Raw genomic sequence first — 24,788 nt, 5'->3', positions numbered from 1 at the left:
GCGGTGCTACACTTTGAAATTGTTACAATTAAAGCTATGAAAACTGTGTTCCCAGAAACATCCTTTTCCAGTTGTAATTTTCACTGCAACGATTACCTGTGCAAGAAAATGCAAGAACTGTGATTAACGGAGTTATGTAGTGATAGAGGGAAGTCCGACTACTCTGCCGCAAGTGTGCCGCAGTGTTATATCTCCTACCAAAAACAGTTGATGAAGTCGAATTTAAATGTGGAATGTTTTTAACCAATAGCAGAAGACCATGAATGCTGTCGAAGGTTGGCACAGTAAATTATACTCCTCAGTAAATCAATAGATTCGAACGTATATTTTCTGAGAAGTAAACAGAAGAAGGAAGGAGTACGAGTTATATTTGAAATTAAAAATCATTCCATTGGCCAACCACTTCAAAAAAGAAGAGAAAAAATGTTCAAATGTGTGTGAATTCGTAAGGGACCAAACTGCTGAGGCGATCGGTCGCTAGACTAACACACTACTTAAAACTAACTTAATGCTAAGAGCAGCACACCTACCAATGCCCGAGGGAGAACTTTAACCACCATCAGGGGGGGGGCCGCGCAACCCGTGACATGGCGCCTCAAAGTCTGTGGCCACTCCGTGTGGCCAAAAGAAGAAAGAGAGGCTGGACAAAAATACGGAAACGCCATAAACATCACCATGGCTAATACGGTGTAGGGAAACCGTTGTAATTCGAAACAGCCTCCATTCGTCTCGGAATGGAGGAATACTTGTTCTGTTTGGTTCTCAATGGAATCTTATAGCAGTCTTACAGCTCACCTGTGTTTTCGAATTTCATTATCTTCTTTCAGCCATTTAATAACATCGTGCCTTTCCTCATATGTTTCAATTAGTGTTACTCTCTCAATGCAGCACTGTGATTGCTCCCATTCACATAAAACAGTTTCACTAACAGCACACAGTCCGTCCTCTCGATAGCCACACCGTTCTATCACCTTAGGGGTTGTCAAATGACATCTTGTATGTCATACCTGGTGGCCACAAATGAAACTTCTTTTCGGCGTAAATCGGTTCCGCAGCAACACATTACCATAACCGTCGTATAATAATTACAGCCCGCACTCGACTTTTGTAGAGATGCACTTTAATTATAAACCCTGGAACCAGTGCGCATGATAGACCTACAGTGTGGTGTAAATATGGCTACCAGTGTAACAGTGCAGTTAGACTGGTGCACATCTATACTGCAGACAAAGTAGTAAATTCAGTATGAGCTCAAAGCAGAATATGTTTCTAACCATGTGCCTTACATAGCAGACTTCTGGGGACAGCTACAGTTTACATTAAGTTAGCATTGCATTGTACATGCTCCTACTAACCTGCTTCCAGTAATTAAGTGATGTAGGAGATCGGTTGAAACAACTTACAGGAAATCAGCCAGGTGACATACTTAAAACGACCATTATTTCTCACCGTTATTTCTCCATTTGCGCCTTGAAAATACCTGGGTTTTCACCAGTTGACACGTAGGCGGTTGTCGAAAATGTCACCTGGTTGCATTATTTTGTTTGTATATTTCACAGACTGGAAGAAATTCAATTTTCAGACAGAACTGGTGTCTATCGGTAATGAATATTTTTTAATTGTTGAGTTTTGCAAAGATTCCTCTGTGGTGTCACCGCCAGACACCACACTTTCTAGGTGGTAGCCTTTAAATCGGCCGCGGTCCGTTAGTATACGTCGGACCCGCGTGTCGCCACTATCAGTGATTGCAGACCGAGCGCCGCCACACGGCAGGTCTAGAGAGACTTCCTAGCACTCGCCCCAGTTGGACAACCGACTTTGTTAGCGATGGTTCACTGACAAAATACGCTCTCAATTGCCGAGACGATGGTTAGCATAGCCTTCAGCTACGTCATTTGCTACGACCTAGCAAGGCGCCTTTACCAGTTACTATTGATACTGAGTCATGTTCATTCAAGAGCGACACTCATCATTAATGGATTACAGTTAAGTATTCCACCAGCTACGTTCGTTTTTCTAAAGTCTAATTTCCTTGTCCTGTTCCAGACGTCACGCCAGCCTGCGTGAGCTAAAACGCGTGCCTTTCGGCTTCCTCTAATAATACGGCGTTGGCTCTCCTGCCAACCCACAACATCCTCAAAAAACCTTTTCTTTTAGTCGGCTTCCTCAAAAGAAAAGTTATTTACATTTGTTTATGGATATTTCCTATTTTCATACTAGTTGAAGTGTTCCTAGAGCATTTGTATGCACTACATAATGATGGGTAGAAATGAAATTTTTTGTATTCTTTAATTAAAAAATAATGAAAACTCATGTTGTGAAGCATCATTTGTTTTATATCACAGATATTCATTGGACTGTTAGTTATATGATGGCATCCATTTGACATCCTGGTGGTCAGTCGAGGTAGGTTCTCCCATCTTTATCCCTAGCTTCCGTGTCGGCTCCCGCTTCCACCAGAAACGCTGCCGTCTCTTCGTACCCATGCCACGCAGCAAACTGCAGCGGTGTTCTCTCGTAACAATTCCTTGCGTTGACGTCAGCGGAGCACGCTACCAGCAGCCGCACAATAGGTGAATGGCCACCGATTGCAGCCAAGTGCAGGGGCGTCTCCATACTGCTGTTCCTGGCGTCAACCTCCGCCCCTCTCTCCACCAGACTCCTCACTACCTCCACGTATCCCATCTCTGCAAAGAAGTGCAGGGCGGTCATCCCATCACTATCCCTCGTCCTCACATCCGCCCCTGCCGCGATAAGTTCCAGCAGCTCCTCTACATCCCCCTCCTCGAACGCCTCGATCAGTCTCCTGGTTTCGTCTCCAAAACCGCTCCTGCGCGAAACATTAAAGAGTCTTACACTCTACACTACTACTACTGCTACTACTACTACTACTACTATTACTACCACCACACACACACACACACACACACACACACACACACACACAGGGTGATTTTTTTCCACTCTGTACAAACTCTGTTGACTGATCGATGAGAGGATACGTAACAAGAAAGTCTATTGGGCTTACGCCCAGTCATGCATGGTTTCCATGCTAGAGATTATTTAGTCGCACTGTTACAGAGACTGCGATCTAATACGTGCTGTACCATACAGCCATAGTTACAGCAAGCATCATCTCCTGGTAATGTTCCTCATACGTCACGCCCTAGCGCCCTCTCTGGCCACAGCAATGGATAATCTTGTGTCCGATTAACTTTTGACTCACCTTGTAGTGGATGTGATACAGCGTTGTACACAATTATTCCGTATTCGAATCGAGAGAATGCTGAAATGATGTTTACTTACGCAAAGGCAAATGACAATGGTCTGTGGGAAGCACGGTTGTATGGGAAGACCTATCCCCACTGACAACAGCCACAGCATTTAGTGTTTGCAATCGTGTTTCGCCCTTTGTCTGAGGGAGTGTCGTTCCAGGATGCAAGAAGTCTTAAAAGGCACCAGACGTCGAAGAAAATGACTAACGCTGTGGAAGGCAACCGCCAAAACAGTGGACCCGCCCGACGACCGTGTGGAACATTCTCCATGTCAACTGTTACCCACCAGATCACTTACAGTGTGTGCAGCGCTCACTAGCGACAGATTTTTCACATCTGTATCACTTTGGTCACTGGTTTCTTCACCAGGCTTCCCACGATTCTGGGATTTGTGTCATCCATCCTATTCACAGATGAGGCTACCTTTACAGCAAGTGGTATCTTCAACTTTCATAACAGTCATCTGCAGGATTGTATGCAGAATCCCCACTGTATGGTGACAGAATGATCAGCAAGGGTGCTGCTGGAACCTCTTTATTGTGGGACCAGTCTTCCTTCTACGTCGCCTAACGGGCCGGAAATTCAGACTTTCTTGCAGGTGACTTTGCCACCTCTGCCGGAAGAAGAGCCATTGATGATTCGAAGGGTTATGTGCGCCCTACATGACAGTGCTCCAACCCACTTCACCTTCAACATCCGGACGCTTCTCAGTTGTGTCTTCACTGGTCGATGGATCGGACGAGGGGGATCCAGTTGCATGACCTGCTTGTTCACAGGATCTCAACCCGTGCAATTTATGTTTATGGGACCATCTCAAAGGTGTTGTGTATGCAGAGTCCATTCTTGATGTGGAGACAGTGGAGCAGCGTATTCATGCTGCCTTTGACACTGTTTGGATACAGCCTGGCTGATGGGAACGTGTGAGACAACATGCTACGGCGCGCACACACACATGGAAACCGTTTTCAACAAATACTGTAACTGTGGCTGCATGGTACAGCGCCTATGAGACTGTGGTCTCTGTAACAGTGTACATTTGAATAAAATAAATAACTAAACATTTTCGCATGTAAGTTCATTATGCATTTTTTGTGTTCCGTATCTCCTCATCGATGAATCCCTGGAGTTTGTACACAGCGGAAGAATCACCCAGTTTATAGGATTTATTGATTGAGATATTGAAGCAAGTATGTTTTTTTAATATAATACACTTTTTAACAGCAATTGAAAACAAACGCTGAGGCTGAATCTCTTCACCAAACAATACAAGAAACGTACTAAGATTGGAAAGCAATGTGACCAGAGTCAGCTACTGCAATGTAAAAATCGCCAAGCAAAGTTCTTGTGCAAAGCTCTCGGATAACTGTGTGTATAAACAATAATCGAAATTATGATTACATGGAATACACTTCAAATGAATTAAAGGTTAGTTGGTTCGTTTAGAAGGGGGGAAACGGACCAAACTACTTTGTCATCGGTTCCTTGTTCCTATTGTAATTCCACAAGGGAAAGAATAAAACAAACTAGACACACAGCGCAATACCGAGAGGAAGGAAAACCACGAGAACGACAGAAGACCAACTAACACTACAAGGACGAAAATAGGCCAAGTAAAACACAGAGACGCAAGAAACTGGTAGAAGAGAGTAAAACTGGAGAGCAGATAACCGTGGCTGGCTGACTACAAAAATAAAAGGGTAAGCCAGTCACTGCAACATATTAAAACCTCCACCCCAAAAGCACAAGGGTGGAGGACACAGAAACAAAGGACCTGCGCTGAAACTTATGTGAAGTGATAAAACACACCCTCACGTATAAAATGTAAAACCAAATCAGCCAATGAAGCATTGTCTGCTAAACTTGGACAGTACAAAAAAAAATATGGGCCACTGTCAACTGGGCGCCCCACCGACACGGAGGTGGGTCTTCACAGTGCAAGAGGTAGCCCATGTCCCCCAACCATGGCCAATGCGGAGCCGGCAGAGAGCCACAGAGTACCTGCGAGAGGCCTGCATGGAGGACTTCTACGCAGTCGTAGTCTCCTTAATGGCACACAGTTTGTTGTGCATACTGAGACTATGCCATTCTGTCTCCCAAAGCCGAAAAACCTTGCTGCGTAATAACGAATGCCGGTCAGTTATTGGAATGCCGCTCTCCATAAGCCTGTTTGGCCAGCATGTTAACAAGTTAGTTTCCTGGGATTCAGACGTGACCTGTGGTCCAGACAAACACCACTGAACGCCTGGAACGTTCCAGGGCATAGATAGACTCCTGGATAGACGCTACAAAAGGATGGTGAGGTTAGTATTGGCCGATAGCTTGTAGGCTGCTCAAGGAGTCAGTACACGACTCCCCAGGACCTAAATGTATGTGCCCAAGAGCACGAGATATGGCCACCAGGTCAGCAGTAAAAACACTGCAGCCATTGAGCAAGGTATGGGGTTCAATATGGCCTCTGAACGTTGGCGAAGAAAAGGTGCCCATCAGCCATCTAGCCGTCAGTGTAAATCACTTCAGAGCCCAGGAACACGTCAAGAATCGAAAGAAAGTGGCAGCGGAGAGCCGCGGGAGTAACTGGGTCCTTAGGGCCATGTGATAGGTCCAGGTGAAGCTTTGGCCGAGGTTTACACCATGGAGGCGTACGTGAATGGACCTCGACTAGAGGTGGTAAAGAGAAGGACTCCAGACAGAAGCGATCGTACACGAACTGCTATCATGAACCCAGACTGGGGCTGCTGATGCGAGAGATGAACCACAGTGGTTGGGAAAGTGAGATGGTAATTCGGATGTGCAGGAGAACTACGAATGTGTGCAACGTAACTGGCGATCAGTTGAGCACGCCTAAACTTCAATGGAGGGACTCCGGCCTCCATCAGGATGCTGGCCATCATACTCGTCCTAAAGGCTCCTGTCACTAGTCAAACTCCATAGTGGTGCACTGAGTCAAGTAAATACAACTCTGAGGGCGCCACCGAACCATAAACCAGACTCCCATAATCATAGTGGGATTGAACAAGGGCTTTGTAGAGCTGCATCACAGAAGAGCGATCTGCACCCCATTTGGCGTTGCTCAGGCAACGGATGGCATTGAGGTGCTGAGAGCACTTCCGCTTAAGCTGTCGAAGATAAGAAAGCCAAGTCAATCAGGCGTCGAAAACCAGTCCTAAGAATCGATACGCCTCCGCTACAGTGAGTGGATCGTCATTAACGTAAAGTTCTGGTTCCAGATGAACAGCACAACACACACAGAAGTGAATGACACACGACTTTGCGACTGAAAATTGGAAGTTGTGGGCTAGAGCCCATGACTGTGCCTTGTAGATGGCTCCCTGTAGGCGTCGCTCAGGTACACTGGTACTGGAGCAACAGTATGAAATGCAGATGTCGTCTGCATATAGAGAAGGTGAGACGGACGGCCCTACGACTGCTGCTAGGCCGTTAATGGTCACTAAAAATACACACTCAATACAGAGCCCTGATGGACCTCATTCTGCTGGATATGGGGGGAACTATGGGAGTCACCAACTTGGACATGGGAAGTACGGATCGATAGGAAATTTTGGATAAAAATCGGAAGCAGGCCCCAGAGACATCACTCACATAACGTGGTAAGGATATGTTGCCGCCAGGTCATGTCGTAAGCTTTTATCGTAAATCAAAAAAGATGACAACAAGGTGTCGGCATCTGGAAAAGGCTGTTCAGATGGCAGACTCGAGGGCACAAGGTTATCAGTGGTAGACCCACCCCGGCGGAAAGTGCCCTAGCATGGAGTCAGTAGGTCACGTGATTCCAGGACCCAAGAAAACCACTGACACACCATAAGTTCTAGCACCTTACAAAGAACGTTGGGTGAGGCTGATGGGCCGATAGGTATCCACACCAAGTGGGTTTTTACCTGGTTTGAGCACTGGAATGATTGTGCTCTTCCGCCATTGTGATGGAAAGACGCCATCGCACCAGATCTGTTTGAACATGAGGAGATATCACTTTTCGTTGGACTAGAGATGTTTAATCATCTGACTGTGGATCCGATCCAGTCCAGGAGCTGTGTCGAGGCAATGTGCAAGGGCGCTGAGGAGCTCCCACTCTGTAAATGGGGCGTTTCAGCGTTCAATGTGGCGTCTAGTGGACGAGAAGACTTTCCCTTCCATCCGAAATTTGAGAGTGCGGAAGGCTGGGGGGTAATTCTCCGCTGCAGAGGCTCGAGCATAGTGCTCAGCGAAGTGCTTGGAAATCGAGTTTGCGTTGGTAAATAACACGGACATAGGTGGTAACGCCATGGATACCTGTTGGGCTCTGCTACCCAACATTCGCATAACCAAGCCTACTCCGCTGTACATGCAGGCACACATTGACACACTTTTTTAACTACATACTTTTGGATATCATGTGTGTGAATGTGTCGGAGAAACCTGTAGCTCCGAGTAAATTCTTTCATGTACTTGGGTGAAATACCATTATATGAGGGGCGTTCAATAAGCAATACACTACTGGCCATTAAAACAGCTACACCACGAAGATGACAGGCTACAGACGCGAAATTTAACCGACACAAAGAAGATGCTGTGATATGCAAATGATTAGCTTTTCAGAGCATTCACACAAGGTTGGCGCCGATGGAGACATTTACAACGTGCTGACATGAGGAAAGTTTCCCACCGATTTCTCATACACAAACAGCAGTTGACCGGCTTGATTGGTGAGACGTTATTGTGATGCCTCGTGTAAGGAGGAGAAATGCGTATCATCACGTTTCGGATTGTAGCCTCTCGCGATTGCAGTTTATCGTATCGCGACAGTGCTGCTCGCGTCGGTCGAGATCCAATGACTGTTAGCAGAATATGGAATCTGTGGGTTCAGGAGGGTAATACGGAACGCCGTGCTGGATCCAAACGGCCTCGTATCACTAGCAGTCGAGATGACAGGCATCTTATCCGCATGATTGTAACAAATCGTGCAGCCGCGTCTCGATCCCTGAGTCAACAGATGGGGACGTTTGGAAGACAACAAACATCTGCACGAGCAGTTCGACGACGTTTGCAGCAGCATGGACTATCAGCTCGTATACCATGGCTGCTGTTACCCTTGACGCTGCATCACAGACAGGAGCGCCTCCGATGGTGTACTCAACGGCGAACCTGGATGCACGAATGGTAAAACGTCATTTTTTCAGATGAATCCAGGTTCTGTTTACAGCCTCATGATGGTCGCATCCGTGTTTGGCGACATCGCGGTGAACGCACATTGGAAGCGTGTATTTGTCATCGCCATACTGGCGTATCACCCGGCGTGATGGTATGGGGTGCCATTGGTTACACGTCTCGGTCACCTCTTGTTCACATTGACGGCACTTCGAACAGTGGACGTTACATTTCCGATGTGTTCAAATGGTTCAAATGGCTCTGAGCACTATGCGACTTAACTTCTGAGGTCATCAGTCGCCTAGAACTAATTGAACCTAAGGACATCACACACATCCATGCCCGAGGCAGGATTAGAACCTGCGACCGTAGCAGGCACGCGGTTCCAGACTGAAGCGCCTAGAATCACACGGCCACATCGGCCGGCAGATGTGTTACAACCCATGACTCTACCCTTCACTCGATCCCTGCGAAATCCTACATTTCAGCAGGATATTGCACGACCACATGTTGCAGGTCCTGCACGGGCCTTTCTGTATATAGAAAATGTTCGACTGCTGCCCTGGTCAGCACATTCTCCAGATCTCTCGCCAACTGAAAACGTCTGGTCAATGGTGGCCGAGCAACTGGCTCGTCACAATACGCCATTCACTACTCTGGATGAACTGTGGTATCGTGTTGAAGCTGCATGGGCAGCTGTACCTGTACACGCCATCCAAGCTCTGTTTGAATCGATGCCCAGGCGCATCAAGGCCGTTATTACGGCCAGAGGTGGATGTTCTGGGTACTGATTTCTCAGGATCTGTGCACCCAAATTACGTGAAAATGTAATCACATACTACTTCTAGTATAATATATTTGTCCAATGAATACCCGTTTATCATCTGCAACTCTTCTTGATGTATCAGTTTTAATGGCCAGTAGTGTGTAACTTTTTTCACCGCTAATTTAGGTTTAACAAATGAAGAATTCGTTTTGGGACAGAGGAATATTCGTGCTTCAGCCCCTACAGTTTCATGAATTTCCGATAGAAGGTTGCGTTATTCACAGTCTTCAAAATGGCGTCTGTAACGGAGGTGCGTTCGAAACAGAGTTGTCACTGAGTTCCTTTTAGTGGAAAACCAGAGCTTCGCAAAGCATCTTAGTTACTTACAAAGTGTCTACGAAGACCTGGCAGTAAACAAAAGCACTGAGTTGTTGGACGAGGCATCTGTTGTCGTAGCAATAAGATCACGCAAACCTGTCCCATATCCCGCGTGCAGGACGATCGCACACAGCTGTGACTGCTGCAATGTTGGAACATACGGATAATCTCGTTCCAGATGATGGACAGATCTCAAAGACCTCGGAGCACAACTACAAGTCTCTGTTGATATTGCTGACACACCAGTTGCTGTACTCAAACGTGTGTGCATGTTGAGTTCCTCGCCGCCGACGAAGGACCATCCGTACGGTATTACTTGTTCGTTACGAGTCTGATCGTGACAAGTTCTTGTCGAACATCGTCACAGGCGGTGAAACGTTGGTTCATCACTTCGAATCGGAAGCGAAGCGTCAGTGCATAGAGTGGTACCATACCAACTCTCCTGCTAAGTGAAAGATCAAAGCCGCACCCTAAGCTTGTAAATTCATGGTGACGGACTTCCGCGATTCTGAAGTGTTACACTGTTTGATGTCCTTCATAGTGCAGCGATCAACTCTGAAGCATATTGTGCTACCCTCGGGAAATTCTTCAGTGACACAAAAAATGCAAACAAGCTCTCCCTCCTCCTCCTCGACAACGTAAGGCCTCAAACGATCTGACACACTGGACAGGGGCTCATAGAACTGCATTGCACTACTCTTCCTCATTCACCCTACAGCCCGGGTCTCCCACCTTTCCACTTCCATCTCTTTCGGACAATAAACGAGGATCTCTGTGAGAAGCAGTACACGGACGATGGGGAGGTTGTTGATGCAGCAAGACACTGACTCCAATGTCGACCAGAAGAGTGATACCATGCGTGCATACAGACCCTCCCAGTAAGGTGGCTTAAGGCCATCGCACTGAACGGAGGTTATGGTGAAAAAGAGGGTTTACTAGCCATAAGAATGGGAAATAATATGGTTTATTGGAATTCTGAATAAAACCAACCTGCATTTAGAAAATAAAAGAGTTGCATTGACTTTTATATCTATGCCTGCAAGCCCGCCTCTGCTTCCTGAACATAATATACAGGGTGAAGTGAAATTCGCGCACTCGGGCTTCGCAGCGCAACTCCTCATATGCCAGCGATAAAAAAAAAGTCTACACAAAATTTCGTCCGGCGAGTACATCCGGCAGAAAAAGGACGTTAAAGAGTGGCAATTTGGCAACACTGTAACCACATGTATGGTAAGCACCTTTGTGAGCACACAGTCGTCCTGCTGTACGGCTGGTGCCGTGGATAGAGTTTTGGGTTAGCATGCAGCAGGTCCATGGTTCGATCCTGGGTTGAGGCCTATGTTTTTTATTTGGTAATGTAGTGCAGGTGGTACGGTATCTGGCATCTTAATCGTCAACAGATATTGCAGTGGGTCCTCTAGAAAACACTTACACTTACATACTACAATCGTAGAAATGGAAGGTTGGTCAGCCTTCATTGAAGCCCTTTTCATGTCATGGAATTTCACAATTACCTCATCCACCAGGTGCGAAATCTGTTTTCTTCTTATCCTCTTCCAGTGGTCCCAGAGATTAGTAGCAACTATTATTCTTGCCTCGTTCAAGTCCATACATTTCGTTAGGACCGTATGGTACCAATAGAACTACCAATGAGCTTTGCAAATAATGTCCAAACTCTGTTGCTATTTGTATGTGTTATCACCACAGTCCCACGCCTTTCAACACTGAGTCTGGTAACCACATGCTGTTCACTACGTCTTTCTCTGCATTGTTATTATTATTATTATCTTTACTTTCTCAGACGTTAAGTCTGGTGAGGAATGGAGTGACGCGGACCTTTATCAAGCGTCACTTCCTTTTTGCTGTACGGTATATGTTATATTGCATTTAGGAACTTTCGGGTAATTGAACATGTATCAATAATTACGGATTTCTGTAATTGTATATATATGTTTGGATGTAGCTGTATTGCATTGATGTATTGGTGGATATTGTGTGGTATGACTCCTGTAGTTGATAGTATAATTGGTATGATGTCAACTTTATCCTGATGCCACATGTCTTTGACTTCCTCAGCCAGTTGGATGTATTTTTCAATTTTTTCTCCTGTTTTCTTTTGTATATTTGTTGTATTGGGTATGGATTTTTCGATTAGTTGTGTTAATTTCTTCTTTTTATTGGTGAGTATGATGTCAGGTTTGTTATGTGGCGTTGTTTTATCTGTTATAATGGTTCTGTTCCAGTATAATTTGTATTCATCATTCTCCAGTACATTTTGTGGTGCATACTTGTATGTAGGAACTTGTTGTTTTAAAAGTTTATGTTGTAAGGCAAGCTGTTGATGTATTATTTTTGCGACATTGTCATGTCTTCTGGGGTATTCTGTATTTGCTAGTATTGTACATCCGCTTGTGATGTGATCTACTGTTTCTGTTTGTTGTTTACAAAGTCTGCATTTATCTGTTGTGGTATTGGGATCTTTAATAATATGCTTGCTGAAATACCTGGTGTTTATTGTTTGATCCTGTATTGCAATCATGAATCCTTCTGTCTCACTGTATATATTGCCTTTTCTTAGCCATGTGTTGGATGCGTCTTGATCGATGTGTGGCTGTGTTAGATGATATGGGTGCTTGCCATGAAGTGTTTTCTTTTTCCAATTTGCTTTCTTCGTATCTGTTGATGTTATGTGATCTAAAGGGTTGTAGAAGTGGTTATGAAATTGCAGTGGTGTAGCCGATGTATTTATATGAGTGATTGCCTTGTGTATTTTGCTAGTTTCTGCTCGTTCTAGAAAGAATTTTCTTAAATTGTCTACCTGTCCATAATGTAGGTTTTTTATGTCGATAAATCCCCTTCCTCCTTCCTTTCTGCTTAATGTGAATCTTTCTGTTGCTGAATGTATGTGATGTATTCTATATTTGTGGCATTGTGATCGTGTAAGTGTATTGAGTGCTTCTAGGTCTGTGTTACTCCATTTCACTACTCCAAATGAGTAGGTCAATATTGGTATGGCATAAGTATTTATAGCTTTTGTCTTGTTTCTTGCTGTCAGTTCTGTTTTCAGTATTTTTGTTAGTCTTTGTCTATATTTTTCTTTTAGTTCTTCTTTAATATTTGTATTATCTATTCCTATTTTTTGCCTGTATCCTAGATATTTATAGGCATCCGTTTTTTCCATCGCTTCTATGCAGTCGCTGTTATCCAATATGTAATCTTCTTGTTTAGTGTGTTTTCCCTTGACTATGCTATTTTTCTTACATTTGTCTGTTCCAAAAGCCATACTTATATCATTGCTGAATCCTTCTGTTATCTTTAGTAATTGGTTGAGTTGTTGATTGGTTGCTGCCAGTAGTTTTAGATCATCCATGTATAGCAAATGTGTGATTTTGTGTGGGTATGTTCCAGTAATATTGTATCCATAATTTGTATTGTTTAGCATGTTGGATAGTGGGTTCAGAGCAAGGCAGAACCAGAAAGGACTTAATGAGTCTCCTTGGTATATTCCACGCTTAATCTGTATTGGCTGTGATGTGATATTATTAGAGTTTGTTTGGATATTAAGTGTGGTTTTCCAGTTTTTCATAACTATGTTTAGGAACTGCATCAATTTAGGATCTACTTTGTATATTTCCAATATCTGTAGTAACCATGAGTGGGGTACACTATCAAAAGCTTTTTGGTAATCAATGTATGCGTAATGTAGTGACCTTTGTTTAGTTTTAGCTTGATATGTCACCTCTGCATCTATTATCAGTTGCTCTTTACATCCTCGTGCTCCTTTGCAACAGCCTTTTTGTTCTTCATTTATAATTTTGTTCTGTGTTGTATGTGTCATTAATTTCTGTGTAATGACTGAAGTTAATATTTTGTAGATTGTTGGTAGGCATGTTATGGGGCGATATTTAGCTGGGTTTGCTGTGTCTGCTTGATCTTTAGGTTTCAGATAGGTTATTCCATGTGTAAGTGTATCAGGGAATGTGTATGGGTCTGCAATGTAACTGTTAAATAATTTAGTTAGATGTGAATGTGTTGAGGTGAACTTCTTTAGCCAGAAATTTGCTATTTTATCATTTCCAGGGGCTTTCCAATTGTGCGTAGAATTATTATTATTATTATTATTATTATTATTATTATTATTCTCTCAATGGGATTGTGGAAACATTACGTGTATTACCGTGAGGGACGCAGTGTAATTCGAAACAGAACATTTCACAATTAGCGATGTTGGTATGAATCGTTCAGAACAATATCTGTCAGAGGGGTAAAGTCCATTACATGGAACAGGCACATCTTTAGTATCTCGAAACTGATATTGTTTATGTTGTTACACTGTCCTATGAGAGATCACTTGCGTCAACTGTCTGTTTCTTATTTGTCTAACCAGAGTTGCAAAATGTTGAAAATTTAGGATACATGTGACGTAAGAAACGGCGTATATTACTGTATGAAATGTCAGAATGAAATTAGCAAATAAAATGCGCCTCAACCCAGGATCGAACCCACGTCCTCCTGCATGCAAACCCAAATCTATATCCTCTGCACCAACTCCACATCGCAACGAACATGTGCTGACAAAGCTAGTTACAGTACATGTGGTCACGGTTTTGCCAGATTGCCACTCTATAACGTCCTTTTTCTGCTGGATGCACTCGCCGGACGATATTTTTGCGAGAGATTTTTTTTATCGCTGGCATGTAAGGAGTCGCGCTGCTAAGCCCGAGTGTGCGAATTTCGCTTCACCCTGTATACGTCACATCATTAAGGTATTTACTAATGAAGAGCACAATGTCTGTGGCGTGTGGCAACCACACTGCAATGAGCCTAATATGCAATACCAACATTCTGATCCAGAAACTTGTTTTCATGTAGTGTGGAGTAAAACCGAAGACAGTTACGAACAAAGTCCTTTCATATTCTGCCGAAGGAGATGTTCCCGCAGTTAAATCTAATATCCACAAACCAAACTCTTAGTTTCTTTTTGCGTGAATATTATATGCACATCCGTATTCTGGTGTCACTGTCTGAACTGGGAACTAGTCTGTACGAAAAAATTAAATGATTATAGGGCCAAAGTTTATGTACTCAAAATTCATTGTACTGTTCGGACCATTATTTAAAATACTTTGTAATTATTCCTATCGAATGGCTAGATAGAAGATGTGAATTTTGAACGACTTCACATTGGCCAAGAGACTGGAAATAGTTTTGAACCTCATGGTGCTTTGCTAGGTGTGGCCCACATAAAGATCGTGTGGCTTTGTATGCGGCTGGAGCGTGTACCAGACCAGCGGTGGTGCGATTCAAGATGGCTACCACGTGAGCCGTTATGTGCTGAATGTTTAGCTCCTGATTAAGTGTTGATTTCGCAGTACCACGGTATTCAACTAACACTCAAGTGTGTACAGTTATCTGGGTGCAAGTGCTTCGTAGTTAGGGATACAACTTTGTCCCAAAGTGTTTCATTCGATACGGCGAAACTTTGAATTTAACAAGCTTTACTCCGTGGCAAGCGTGACTGCTCGCTTTATTGCCAGAGTGCTATCTCCTCCCTGTAGTAATAAGTTTGACAAGAGCCGCTCTGAACCGATGCGCCGGCCAGTGTGGCCGAGCAGTTCTACGCGCTTCAGTCTGCAACCGCGCAACCGCTACGGCCGCAGGTTCAAATCGTGCCTCGAGTATAGGTGTGTGTGGTGTCCTTAGGTTAGTTAGGTTTAAGTAGTTCTAAGCTCTAGGGGGCTGATGACCTCAGATGTTAAGTCCCATAGTGCTCAGAGCCGTTTGAACCATTTGAACCGAAGCGCCGGTCCGCAGTCAGAGCCAACCACAGCCGACAGTGCATCGTGCTGTGAGGGTGTTGAGTGCCGTTCTTCAGTTGGTAAACAACTTCCAACTTGGTCTCTAAAGACGAGGCCAAGGATTCTGAGGCGTCAGCAAATTCACAGGCCTCGGGATTAAATGATGTGGGTACTGACGCGGGTCACCATGAGATTTCCAACGCCCTGAGTGACGAACTGTTTGTCACAGAGATATGGTAACAGCAGCTGAAGTGCTATTACTCAAAGGAAATATACCCTTGCGAGCCATAGCACAGGTGATGCATGGAGAATGGTGGAAAATGTACACGAATTCATAAATTGTATGCCTCAGCGGAATCTAACATGATCTCACGACCTCCGAACGTGGAGGAAAGTAGAGGAAGTCAACTGGGTAAGCTAGGTACAATTTGTGTGAAAAAAGTAACGAGACTGGAAACACTGCTAGCGACGTAGTTTTGAGAGGCCAAGAACACGTTGAAGACGAACCTCACCCAAGAATACATTCAACTTAAAAAGCATGTGATTGTTAGTGTGAAATCAGAACGACATTTGACGGTAAGAATGATGTATGACCTGTTAAACAATTTCACCCTCTATCAAATTTTGACCGAAATTTCGCACATGCGAAAGCTTTGTGCCGAAATCGTGCCGAGAAATCTTACAACCGATGACAAGAACAATCTAAGAAACGTGAGCGTTACTCTTCTTGATTGGACCCCGAACGGTTCAGATGTGTGAACACATATGATGAATCCTGGACTCTGAGCAGTATCCTGGGACAAAGAGACTAAGTGCGGAGTGGCACACTGGGACATCTGCTGGAGAGAATAAAAGCTCGTGAGCAAGATGGCTGAACGCCATCAGTGATCGGCTAGTTTATCTTTCCTATTTACGGCCAGTGATCCTTGTCAGACAGATTACGGAACATAGGGGGAGAGTATTTGGAGGGATGTACAGTAGAGTGTCGCGCCTTGGCTGTCAATGCGAACGGTAATGCAGTGAGTTCTGCATTGACTTGGCACGTGATAGCATGCAGCTTACACGGTGTGTGCTTCTAGTGGGAAGTAGTGGTCGGTATGAGGGAGTAAACATGCCCGGCGTTCCTGGAGAAGGAGTACGCCGCTGCTTGCGAGGGTTTCAGTACGGGCTGTTGGCACGGTCAACGTTCTAGTTCAAACCTGTAAGAAATTAAGGAATGACGGCCTCGGTGTATTGTGAGACGCACAGGAGGGATTCATTACAGGCTATCCATTGCGATTTTGCTAGACCACCATTGAAATCATCAGCCTGCAGTTAAGGTGAGGATAGTTATTATTATTATCTGCTTCTGCAGACCACAACGAAACTGTGTCCCATCTACTCAAGATTCTTTCGCTGTCGCCATCCGTTGTGGTTGGTCGTTACGCAGTTTGAATTGCCTGCCTGTACTTCATGAGCTGATCTCTAAGTCGGCTCAATCTGCCCCTCCATATATCTTATGCTCTGTTTCTTCAAAAACTTCACGAAGAGTGTTTCCTGTGTACGATTTGTCTGTCGTGTTGGTATCTCACGTGCGTTTGATTAATTGGCGGCTGGGGCCGCGAACTTTTATTTCAGGAACAAAATGTTTCCTTACGGCGCAAACTTACTAACGTGGCGCCAGCGTAATTCAGTAATTTTATCTGGCAGGTTTCTCATTTCTGTTATATTTGTCAGTACCGGCTGGTAATTGGATGTTTTAGTCTGTTGCAGACTTGTGGACACACTGACGCTAAACTGGCGGTTTGCGTACAGGCTGTAGCGTACCGATCAGGTGATGAATGAGCGAAATGTGATGCAGCTCGCACTGATTTAGAGTTGAGAACCAAAACTTCAGTTATTTAATTGCCGATTGCAACTAATCTGTGGAAATTTTGAAGTTTCCTCATTACTGTGATTGCATTGTTAAACCTTCCGCTTATGTTTAAAGTGTCTTGTTAATTATTCGTGTACCTTGTTGTCAAATAGTTTGTGTTTAAGATATCCCTTCGGGTCTGTTTCAAAAGTAACTTTTCAAATACTAGTTAATTATTTAGTTTTTAATTGCATTTCTTAATTGGTCTTGCAGGCATCATTAATTGTAGTTGGTATTTCTTACAATCAGCCCTTCAGGCGTTATCGGTTATTACTTGCATTTTTTTAAAAAATCTGGCGTTCTGGCGGTACTCGTTGCGGTAGTGGCAATGTTTTTAAAACAACCCTGCGTTATTGGTTGTTGTTTTCTGTTTCTTAAAATTAGCCCTTCTGGAGTTTTGCTTTGGGAATTTTTTGTATTTCAGTCTTATCTTGTTTTCTATATCAGTCCTTCAGGCTGTGTGTGAAAAATTTTATCAGGCTAGGTTGTCGCCAGTGTTTTTAAAATAACTCATAAATTGTTAAAGATCACTAGCTTGTCCTGTCAAGACTAACTTAATGTTACATAAAGTCCGTGTTACCTACCCACCAACTATGTACAAATCAGCAAAAATCGGCCCAGTCCTTCCTTTGGTTATTTGGTCACGTGGCACCAGGTTGGATACCCGTCCGTGTCTATCAGCTCGAATGAGCAAATAAAAGATAAAAACTATTCTTATTTGCTCTCCCGACAGTAGAGGTATCATGCATGAAGAATTTGTTCCTATAGGACAGATTGTCAGCCAACTGTTTGTGAAGAAATCCTTCATAGTCTCAGATAAAGGGGGAATTAAGTGAGACCAGACGTTGCAGACAAGTGGATACTGCATCATGACAACGCCCCATGTCACACGGCCACTTGAAGGCACTGTTTCTGTCCCAGAGCCCCCATATCCACCGGATCTGAGTCGTCCTGACTTTTCTTTCCCAGGAATTGAAAAAAGAAGTCATTTCGGAATTATGACGAACATTCAAATGAATGTGATCGACATGTTAAATGTCCTAGCATTTGAAGCCTTTCAGCGCTGCTATCAAGACTGGAAACGACTCCGCTGGTGAATAACTACCGGGGGAATTACTTTGAAAGGGGCAATACTTTTGACAATAATAAAAGCTTCGGTAGATAAAAAATCCGTCTCGTTACTTTTTTCATACAGCTCGTATGATGGTATTTATTAAAACGAAAAAAAAGAGGGAAACCACCAAGATAGTCAGGGAAGCCAACTCTAAAGTTGTAGCTCAACAAAATGAGGAAGTAAAAAGAAACAGCATTCATTCTACTAAGAACGCCTTAACATTGTATGTGGTCCATGTACAGAACTGCAAAACTGTGGTGTCACCGCTAGACACCACACTTGCTAGGTGGTAACTTAAATCGGCCGCGGTCCTGTAGTACATGTCGGACCCGCGTGTCGCCACTGTGTATTCGCAAACGTAGCGCCACCACAGGGCAGGTCACAAGACACGGACTTGACCTCGCCCCAGTTGTACGGACGACATAGCTTGCGACTAGACCTACCAAGTATTCCTCTCAATTGCCGAGAGACAGATTAAATAGCCTTCAGCTAGTCCATCGCTACTACCTAGCAAGGCGCCATGTGTATCATTGCTAATTGCTTACTACTATGCAAGAGATGTATTTCAACAAGAACAAGACTACATTAAAGTTAAGTATATTAAAATCTCTCTTCTTTTCTTTATAGTTTTCATCCAGTCTCCTGTTTCAGAAGTTACGCCCGTCTGCGTTAGTTTCGCGTGCACCTAGCCACTCATTGTGTCGAGACCTTAGGGAATCGACACAACAAAAACATTAGTCGAACATAGTATTTAAAAACTCAGGTCAGCTGTGAGCCACTATAGAAAAATAGCCCGTCGGTCACCCTTTACGAAATTCCCACTAGCATGCCCAATTAGGCGCTCATGACATGTCTACCAGCTAACCTTTGACAGAGAAATGGATCGTGAAAATTTTAATGATCTTTTCCTTTCATTTACGAAATGCGTTAGAGGAAAAGCCACGTTACATCACGTGGCAGAAGTGTCTACTGTTATGACAAAGAGAGTGGTTGAACAACAGAAGTCTCCTGCAATATCTGTTTACGATTACTGTATGCCAATTACACGTCTGAAGTGCTTTGGTTATGGACTGTGTGTGTTCTGTATTTCGGCTAAGATAATATGTGGGAAGAAGACAGTGAAAGAAGTAACTTTTCCAGGGAAATGAGTCTAGCTGTCTAGCTGTGAGCCTACCCTGCAAAAAGCAGGGGAAAAAAACACTGCGAACAATAGAATTTGTCTTAATAACAAATGCTATTGAAAATACTGACAAGGGGCAGATTACTGAGAATTACACTAACTCAGTACTTCAGTCCACGAATGAACTAGCAGATACAGAAAATACTGCACTCAAATCTAGGAAGCATAAATCGCCATCTAAGCGGTTAAGAGAGAACTACTGGCTTTAAATTTAAAAGGGCCTTGCCCGTGCTTAGCACAAGACAGCTGTTTGATGTCGCCATTCAGACAGACAGCTCTGCTGAAATGCCATCTCTTTCTCCCAACTGAAAACGCATGCTGGACGCTGCTACCCAAAGTGATTAATCCTATATCTCTGTAGAAGTATAAAACGCAAGTAGACCCTGAACCTTTGTATGATAGCTATGGTGATAAGTTTCTCTGGAATAGAGAAGCTGGTTAGTCTACACACATCTTAAGACATCTAGTGAGTGTGTGACACCAATGTGAGAATTCCTGACCTTCACTTTCCAAGAATTAGTGGACAAAATTCAGTTAAAAACAGTGACTCTTCCATCCTGCACAGGCAAGAGTAACGAACTCAGTCAAAACGCATGCAGAAAGGAGAAGAGGAATCTCATTTACAACTTTACACACAAATCTTATCACATACAGGGTGTTTCAAAAATGACCGGTATATTTGAAACGGCAATAAAAACTAAACGAGCAGCGATAGAAATACACCGTTTGTTGCAATATGCTTGGGACAACAGTACATTTTCAGGCGGACAAACTTTCGAAATTACAGTAGTTACAATTTTCAACAACAGATGGCGCTGCAAGTGATGTGAAAGATATAGAAGACAACGCAGTCTGTGGGTGCGCCATTCTGTACGTGGTATTTCTGCTGTAAGCGTGTGCTGTTCACAACGTGCAAGTGTGCTGTGGACAACATGGTTTATTCCTTAGAATAGAGGATTTTTCTGGTGTTGGAATTCCACCGCCTAGAACACAGTGTTATTGCAACAAGACGAAGTTTTCAACGGAGGTTTAATGTAACCAAAAGACCGAAAAGCGATACAATAAAGGATCTGTTTGAAAAATTTCAAGGGACTGGGAACGTGACGGATGAACGTGCTGGAAAGGTAGGGCGACCGCGTACGGCAACCACAGAGGGCAACGCGCAGCTAGTGCAGCAGGTGATCCAACAGCGGCCTCGGGTTTCCGTTCGCCGTGTTGCAGCTGCGGTCCAAATGACGCCAACGTCCACGTATCGTCTCATGCGCCAGAGTTTAAACCTCTATCCATACAAAATTCAAACGCGGCAACCCCTCAGCGCCGCTACCATTGCTGCACGAGAGACATTCGCTAACGATATAGTGCACAGGATTGATGACGGCGATATGCATGTGGGCAGCATTTGGTTTACTGACGAATCTTATTTTTACCTCGACGGCTTCGTCAATAAACAGAACTGGCGCATATGGGGAACCGAAAAGCCCCATGTTGCAGTCCCATCGTCCCTGCATCCTCAAAAAGTACTGGTCTGGGCCGCCATTTCTTCCAAAGGAATCATTGGCCCATTTTTCAGATCCGAAACGATTACTGCATCACCCTATCTGGACATTCTTCGTGAATTTGTGGCGGTACAAACTGCCTTAGATGACACTGCGAACACCTCGTGGTTTATGCAAGATGGTGCCCGGCCACATCGCACGGCCGACGTCTTTAATTTCCTGAATGAATATTTCGATGATCGTGTGATTGCTTTGGGCTATCCGAAACATACAGGAGGCGGCGTGGATTGGCCTCCCTATTCGCCAGACATGAACCCCTGTGACTTCTTTCTGTGGGGACACTTGAAAGACCAGGTGTACCGTCAGAATCCAGAAACAATTGAACAGCTGAAGCAGTACATCTCATCTGCATGTGAAGCCATTCCGCCAGACACGTTGTCAAAGGTTTCGGGTAATTTCATTCAGAGACTACGCCATATTATTGCTACGCATGGTGGATATGTGGAAAATATCGTACTATAGAGTTTCCCAGACCGCAGCGCCATCTGTTGTTGACAATTGTAACTACTGTAATTTCGAAAGTTTGTCTGCCTGAAAATGTACTGTTGTCCCAAGCATATTGCAACATATGGTGTATTTCTATCGCTGCTCGTTTAGTTTGTATTGCCATTGCAAATATACCGGTCATTTTTGAAACACCCTGTATCAACGCATGGCATTTGATCATAGAAAGTCACGTTTGCGTCGTTACTTTCATACTCACTCACAATCCAACATACAGTCGTTACGATCACCACAATTGAACGCTATGCACATCCTGACGCTGCTACACGAATTACAAAAGCCTTCGGACCAACAGAAATTCAATGTGTGCTGGAAGCGTACTCTCCACCAAGGAAGAATCTCCAAGACGTCCAAAGAGCGTAAAGCACAACGAAGGGGAGATGCTCAATGGCAGATGTAGTTCCCAACAGGAGATCCCACGTAAATCCGTTAGTTGTATGATGATCATGCCATGATCAACCAAGATATTAATGCGGATACCAGTGGATTTACTCTCACCATGTACTTTCAGCAATGAAATATTTATACAAATTCAAAAGCTGAAGGACATTTTTCAGACACATTATGTTAAGCTAATTGTAACTGGTCTTGAAGCAGATACTAAATCTGTGTCGTGCCACAGTGCAACACTATATGATAAGGATCATGAATTACGTTGGCTGTTCTCGAGCTGCAGTTTTACACCGATGAGCTAAAACATTATGACCACATGTTTAACAGCGTGTTATTCGACTTTTCAAACACAGTGCAACAGAGATTCTGATTTCCATGCATTCTACAAGTCATTGAAGTAAGGTCTCCTATTTTTTTTTTTTTATAAGTACAGAACTCTGTGTGGCAGTTGGTCATTGTTATGGAGAGTGCTTCACGCCCTGTGTGTAAACATGCACACGTCGCACTGAGGGGCTTAGTCTTGGCTTGGCAGCCGTTGAAAATAGAGCTCCCGTTTGATGTAACCGTCAAGTGAGAACTGCGCGCAGTTATTCGGTTTTTGAACGCAAAGGGCACTGCACCGATTGAAATCGATCGCCAATTGACGTAAGTGTACGGTGAGTCGTGCATGGATGTCAAAAATGTTCGTAAGTGGTGTAGAGTGTTTGCAGTTGGTCAGTCCGAAATTCACGACGAACAAAGGAGCGGGAGACCGTCAATTTCTGAGGAGACCGTGTTGAAGGTTGAGCAAAGCATGCGTGAAGATCGGCGGACCACACTGGATCATCTCTGCATGTTTGTTCCTGAGGTTTCCCGAAGCACCGCTCACAGAATTTTAACGGAAACATTGGACTACCGGTGTGCGCAAGATGGGTGCCACGCATGCTGACTGAGGACCACATGTGGCAACGAGTTGATGCTTCCCGCGCATTTCTTCACCGCCTTGCAGCCGAACAGGACAACTTTGTGGACTCAATTGTGACGCTTGACGAAACGTGGGCATACCACTTTACACCCAAGACCAAGCAACAATCACGCCAGTGGCGGCATTCTTCTTCGCCAAAGCCGCGGAAGTTCAAGCTCACGCAGTCTGCCGGTAATGTCATGACAACTGTTTTTTGGGATCGGAAAGGGGTATTGTTGGTCGACTTTATGCCCACTGGGACCACAATTAACGCTGACAGGTACTGTGAGACTCTGAAAAAACTAAAACGGGCAATTCAGAAGCGGAGAAGAGGAGTGTTGAGCAAGGGCCTACATATTCTCCATGACAACGCTCGCCCACACATCGCTCGGCAAATCGATGCTCTCTTGCAACAGTTTCAGTGGAACATAATCACCCACCCACCCTATAGTCCTGACTTGGCACCCAGTGGCTGTCGCCTGTTCCCTAGGTTAAAAGAACATTTGACCGGAAAGCGATTCAGCTCCGACGACGAGGTGAAAGAAGAGATTCATAACTTTCTGAACAGCGCGGTGGCGAGCTGGTATGACATGGGCATACAAAAACTGCCACAGGGTCTACAAAAATTCATCGACAGAAATGGCGATTATGTCCAAAAATAGCTAAATGTTCAATCCGTAAACTATTGTAAACCATTGTAGAAATAAACAGGTCTGTGTACGTATAAAACATAGGAGACCTTACTTACTGCTCTCGTATGTGGCACCAGATGTCTATGCCCTGGTGAAGCAATTCCTGCAAAGTAAGAGACAGCTGTCTACTGGCACACAGGTGGCTCCCGATGTGTGTTCCAATGGATGCATGACAGGCACATTTTCTGGCCAAGACTGTGTGATTTCACTGCAGCACGATTCTGACTTTGCAACACTGATGGTTATCCTGCTGGAAGATGTCATCGCCGTAGGGTGAGACTTCAAGCATGAAGCGATGCAGGTGGTCCGTAATTCTGACGTAGTTCACAGCCGTCATGATACCTTTTATTACCATCACAAGTCTAGTTGAAGCCCAACTCAATGTACCTCTTAACACAAGGCATCTATGGTGCAGTGCATGTTTCGTGTCTGGATGACAGCGTGTAATGACCCAACCATCGACCTGGTGTAACAAGAAATGCGATTTATTCTACAGGCCACATGTTTCTATTGATCCACGGTGAAAACTCGGTGATGCTGTGCCCTCTGCAATCGTAACTGACTATGTCGTTTGGTCAACACAGGAATACGTAGGGGTCATGTGACGTGGAGCTCCATGTTCGACGATGGCCTTTGAACGATGTGCTCCGAAACACTTGTGCCTGCACCAGCACTGTGTCGTCAGACCTACCACAGATCGCTACCTGTATAGAATATAGAATAGCACAGGAGGGCTCCCCCGACCTCTACGTTTTCTGATGAGACGAGGTAGTCCAAAACCATCCTTCAACCACTATACATAGGTGATCACGACACCAGTAGGCGAACAGGCGACCTCCTGCGCCTTTTCAGAGATTCTCGCTTCCAGCCGCAGTGCCCCAACAATGAGCCCTTTGTCAAAACTGCTTGTATCAGTGGAATTGCGCATTTAGGTCCCGAATCTTCGCTATAATGACTGCCCATTCGTCTCTGCCCGCTACAGCATTCGTGGGCAGCGGACACAATGTTTTGATTTAACAGTATATGTGCACAATCATCCTGGAAACACACCTACTTACCAAAACAGGACGTGAGAAAGCTCCAATGTAGACGTTACATTTACAAGTGTGTCAGCTTGTAGGTATGTTCACTGGGAAGTCATCTCAGGATAGAG

At 44.3% G+C, this 24,788-nt stretch overlaps 1 protein-coding gene across 1 annotated transcript in view; it reads right to left on the bottom strand.

The window, feature by feature from the left end:
- Positions 1-2,397: 2,397 nt before the first annotated feature.
- LOC126233010 (26S proteasome non-ATPase regulatory subunit 10-like) overlaps positions 2,398-24,788 on the bottom strand; it is a 59,716-nt gene continuing 37,325 nt past the window's right edge. The window contains exon 3 of the mRNA XM_049942834.1: positions 2,398-2,830. Coding sequence (XP_049798791.1) covers positions 2,398-2,830 — 433 coding nt within the window. The remainder of the gene's footprint in view (positions 2,831-24,788) is intronic.

Source organism: Schistocerca nitens, chromosome 1 (assembly GCF_023898315.1).
Source record: "Schistocerca nitens isolate TAMUIC-IGC-003100 chromosome 1, iqSchNite1.1, whole genome shotgun sequence".
Lineage (NCBI taxonomy): Eukaryota > Metazoa > Arthropoda > Insecta > Orthoptera > Acrididae > Schistocerca > Schistocerca nitens.
Note: the sequence above shows the minus strand (reverse complement) of the source record. Positions and strands in the feature narration are given on the sequence as shown.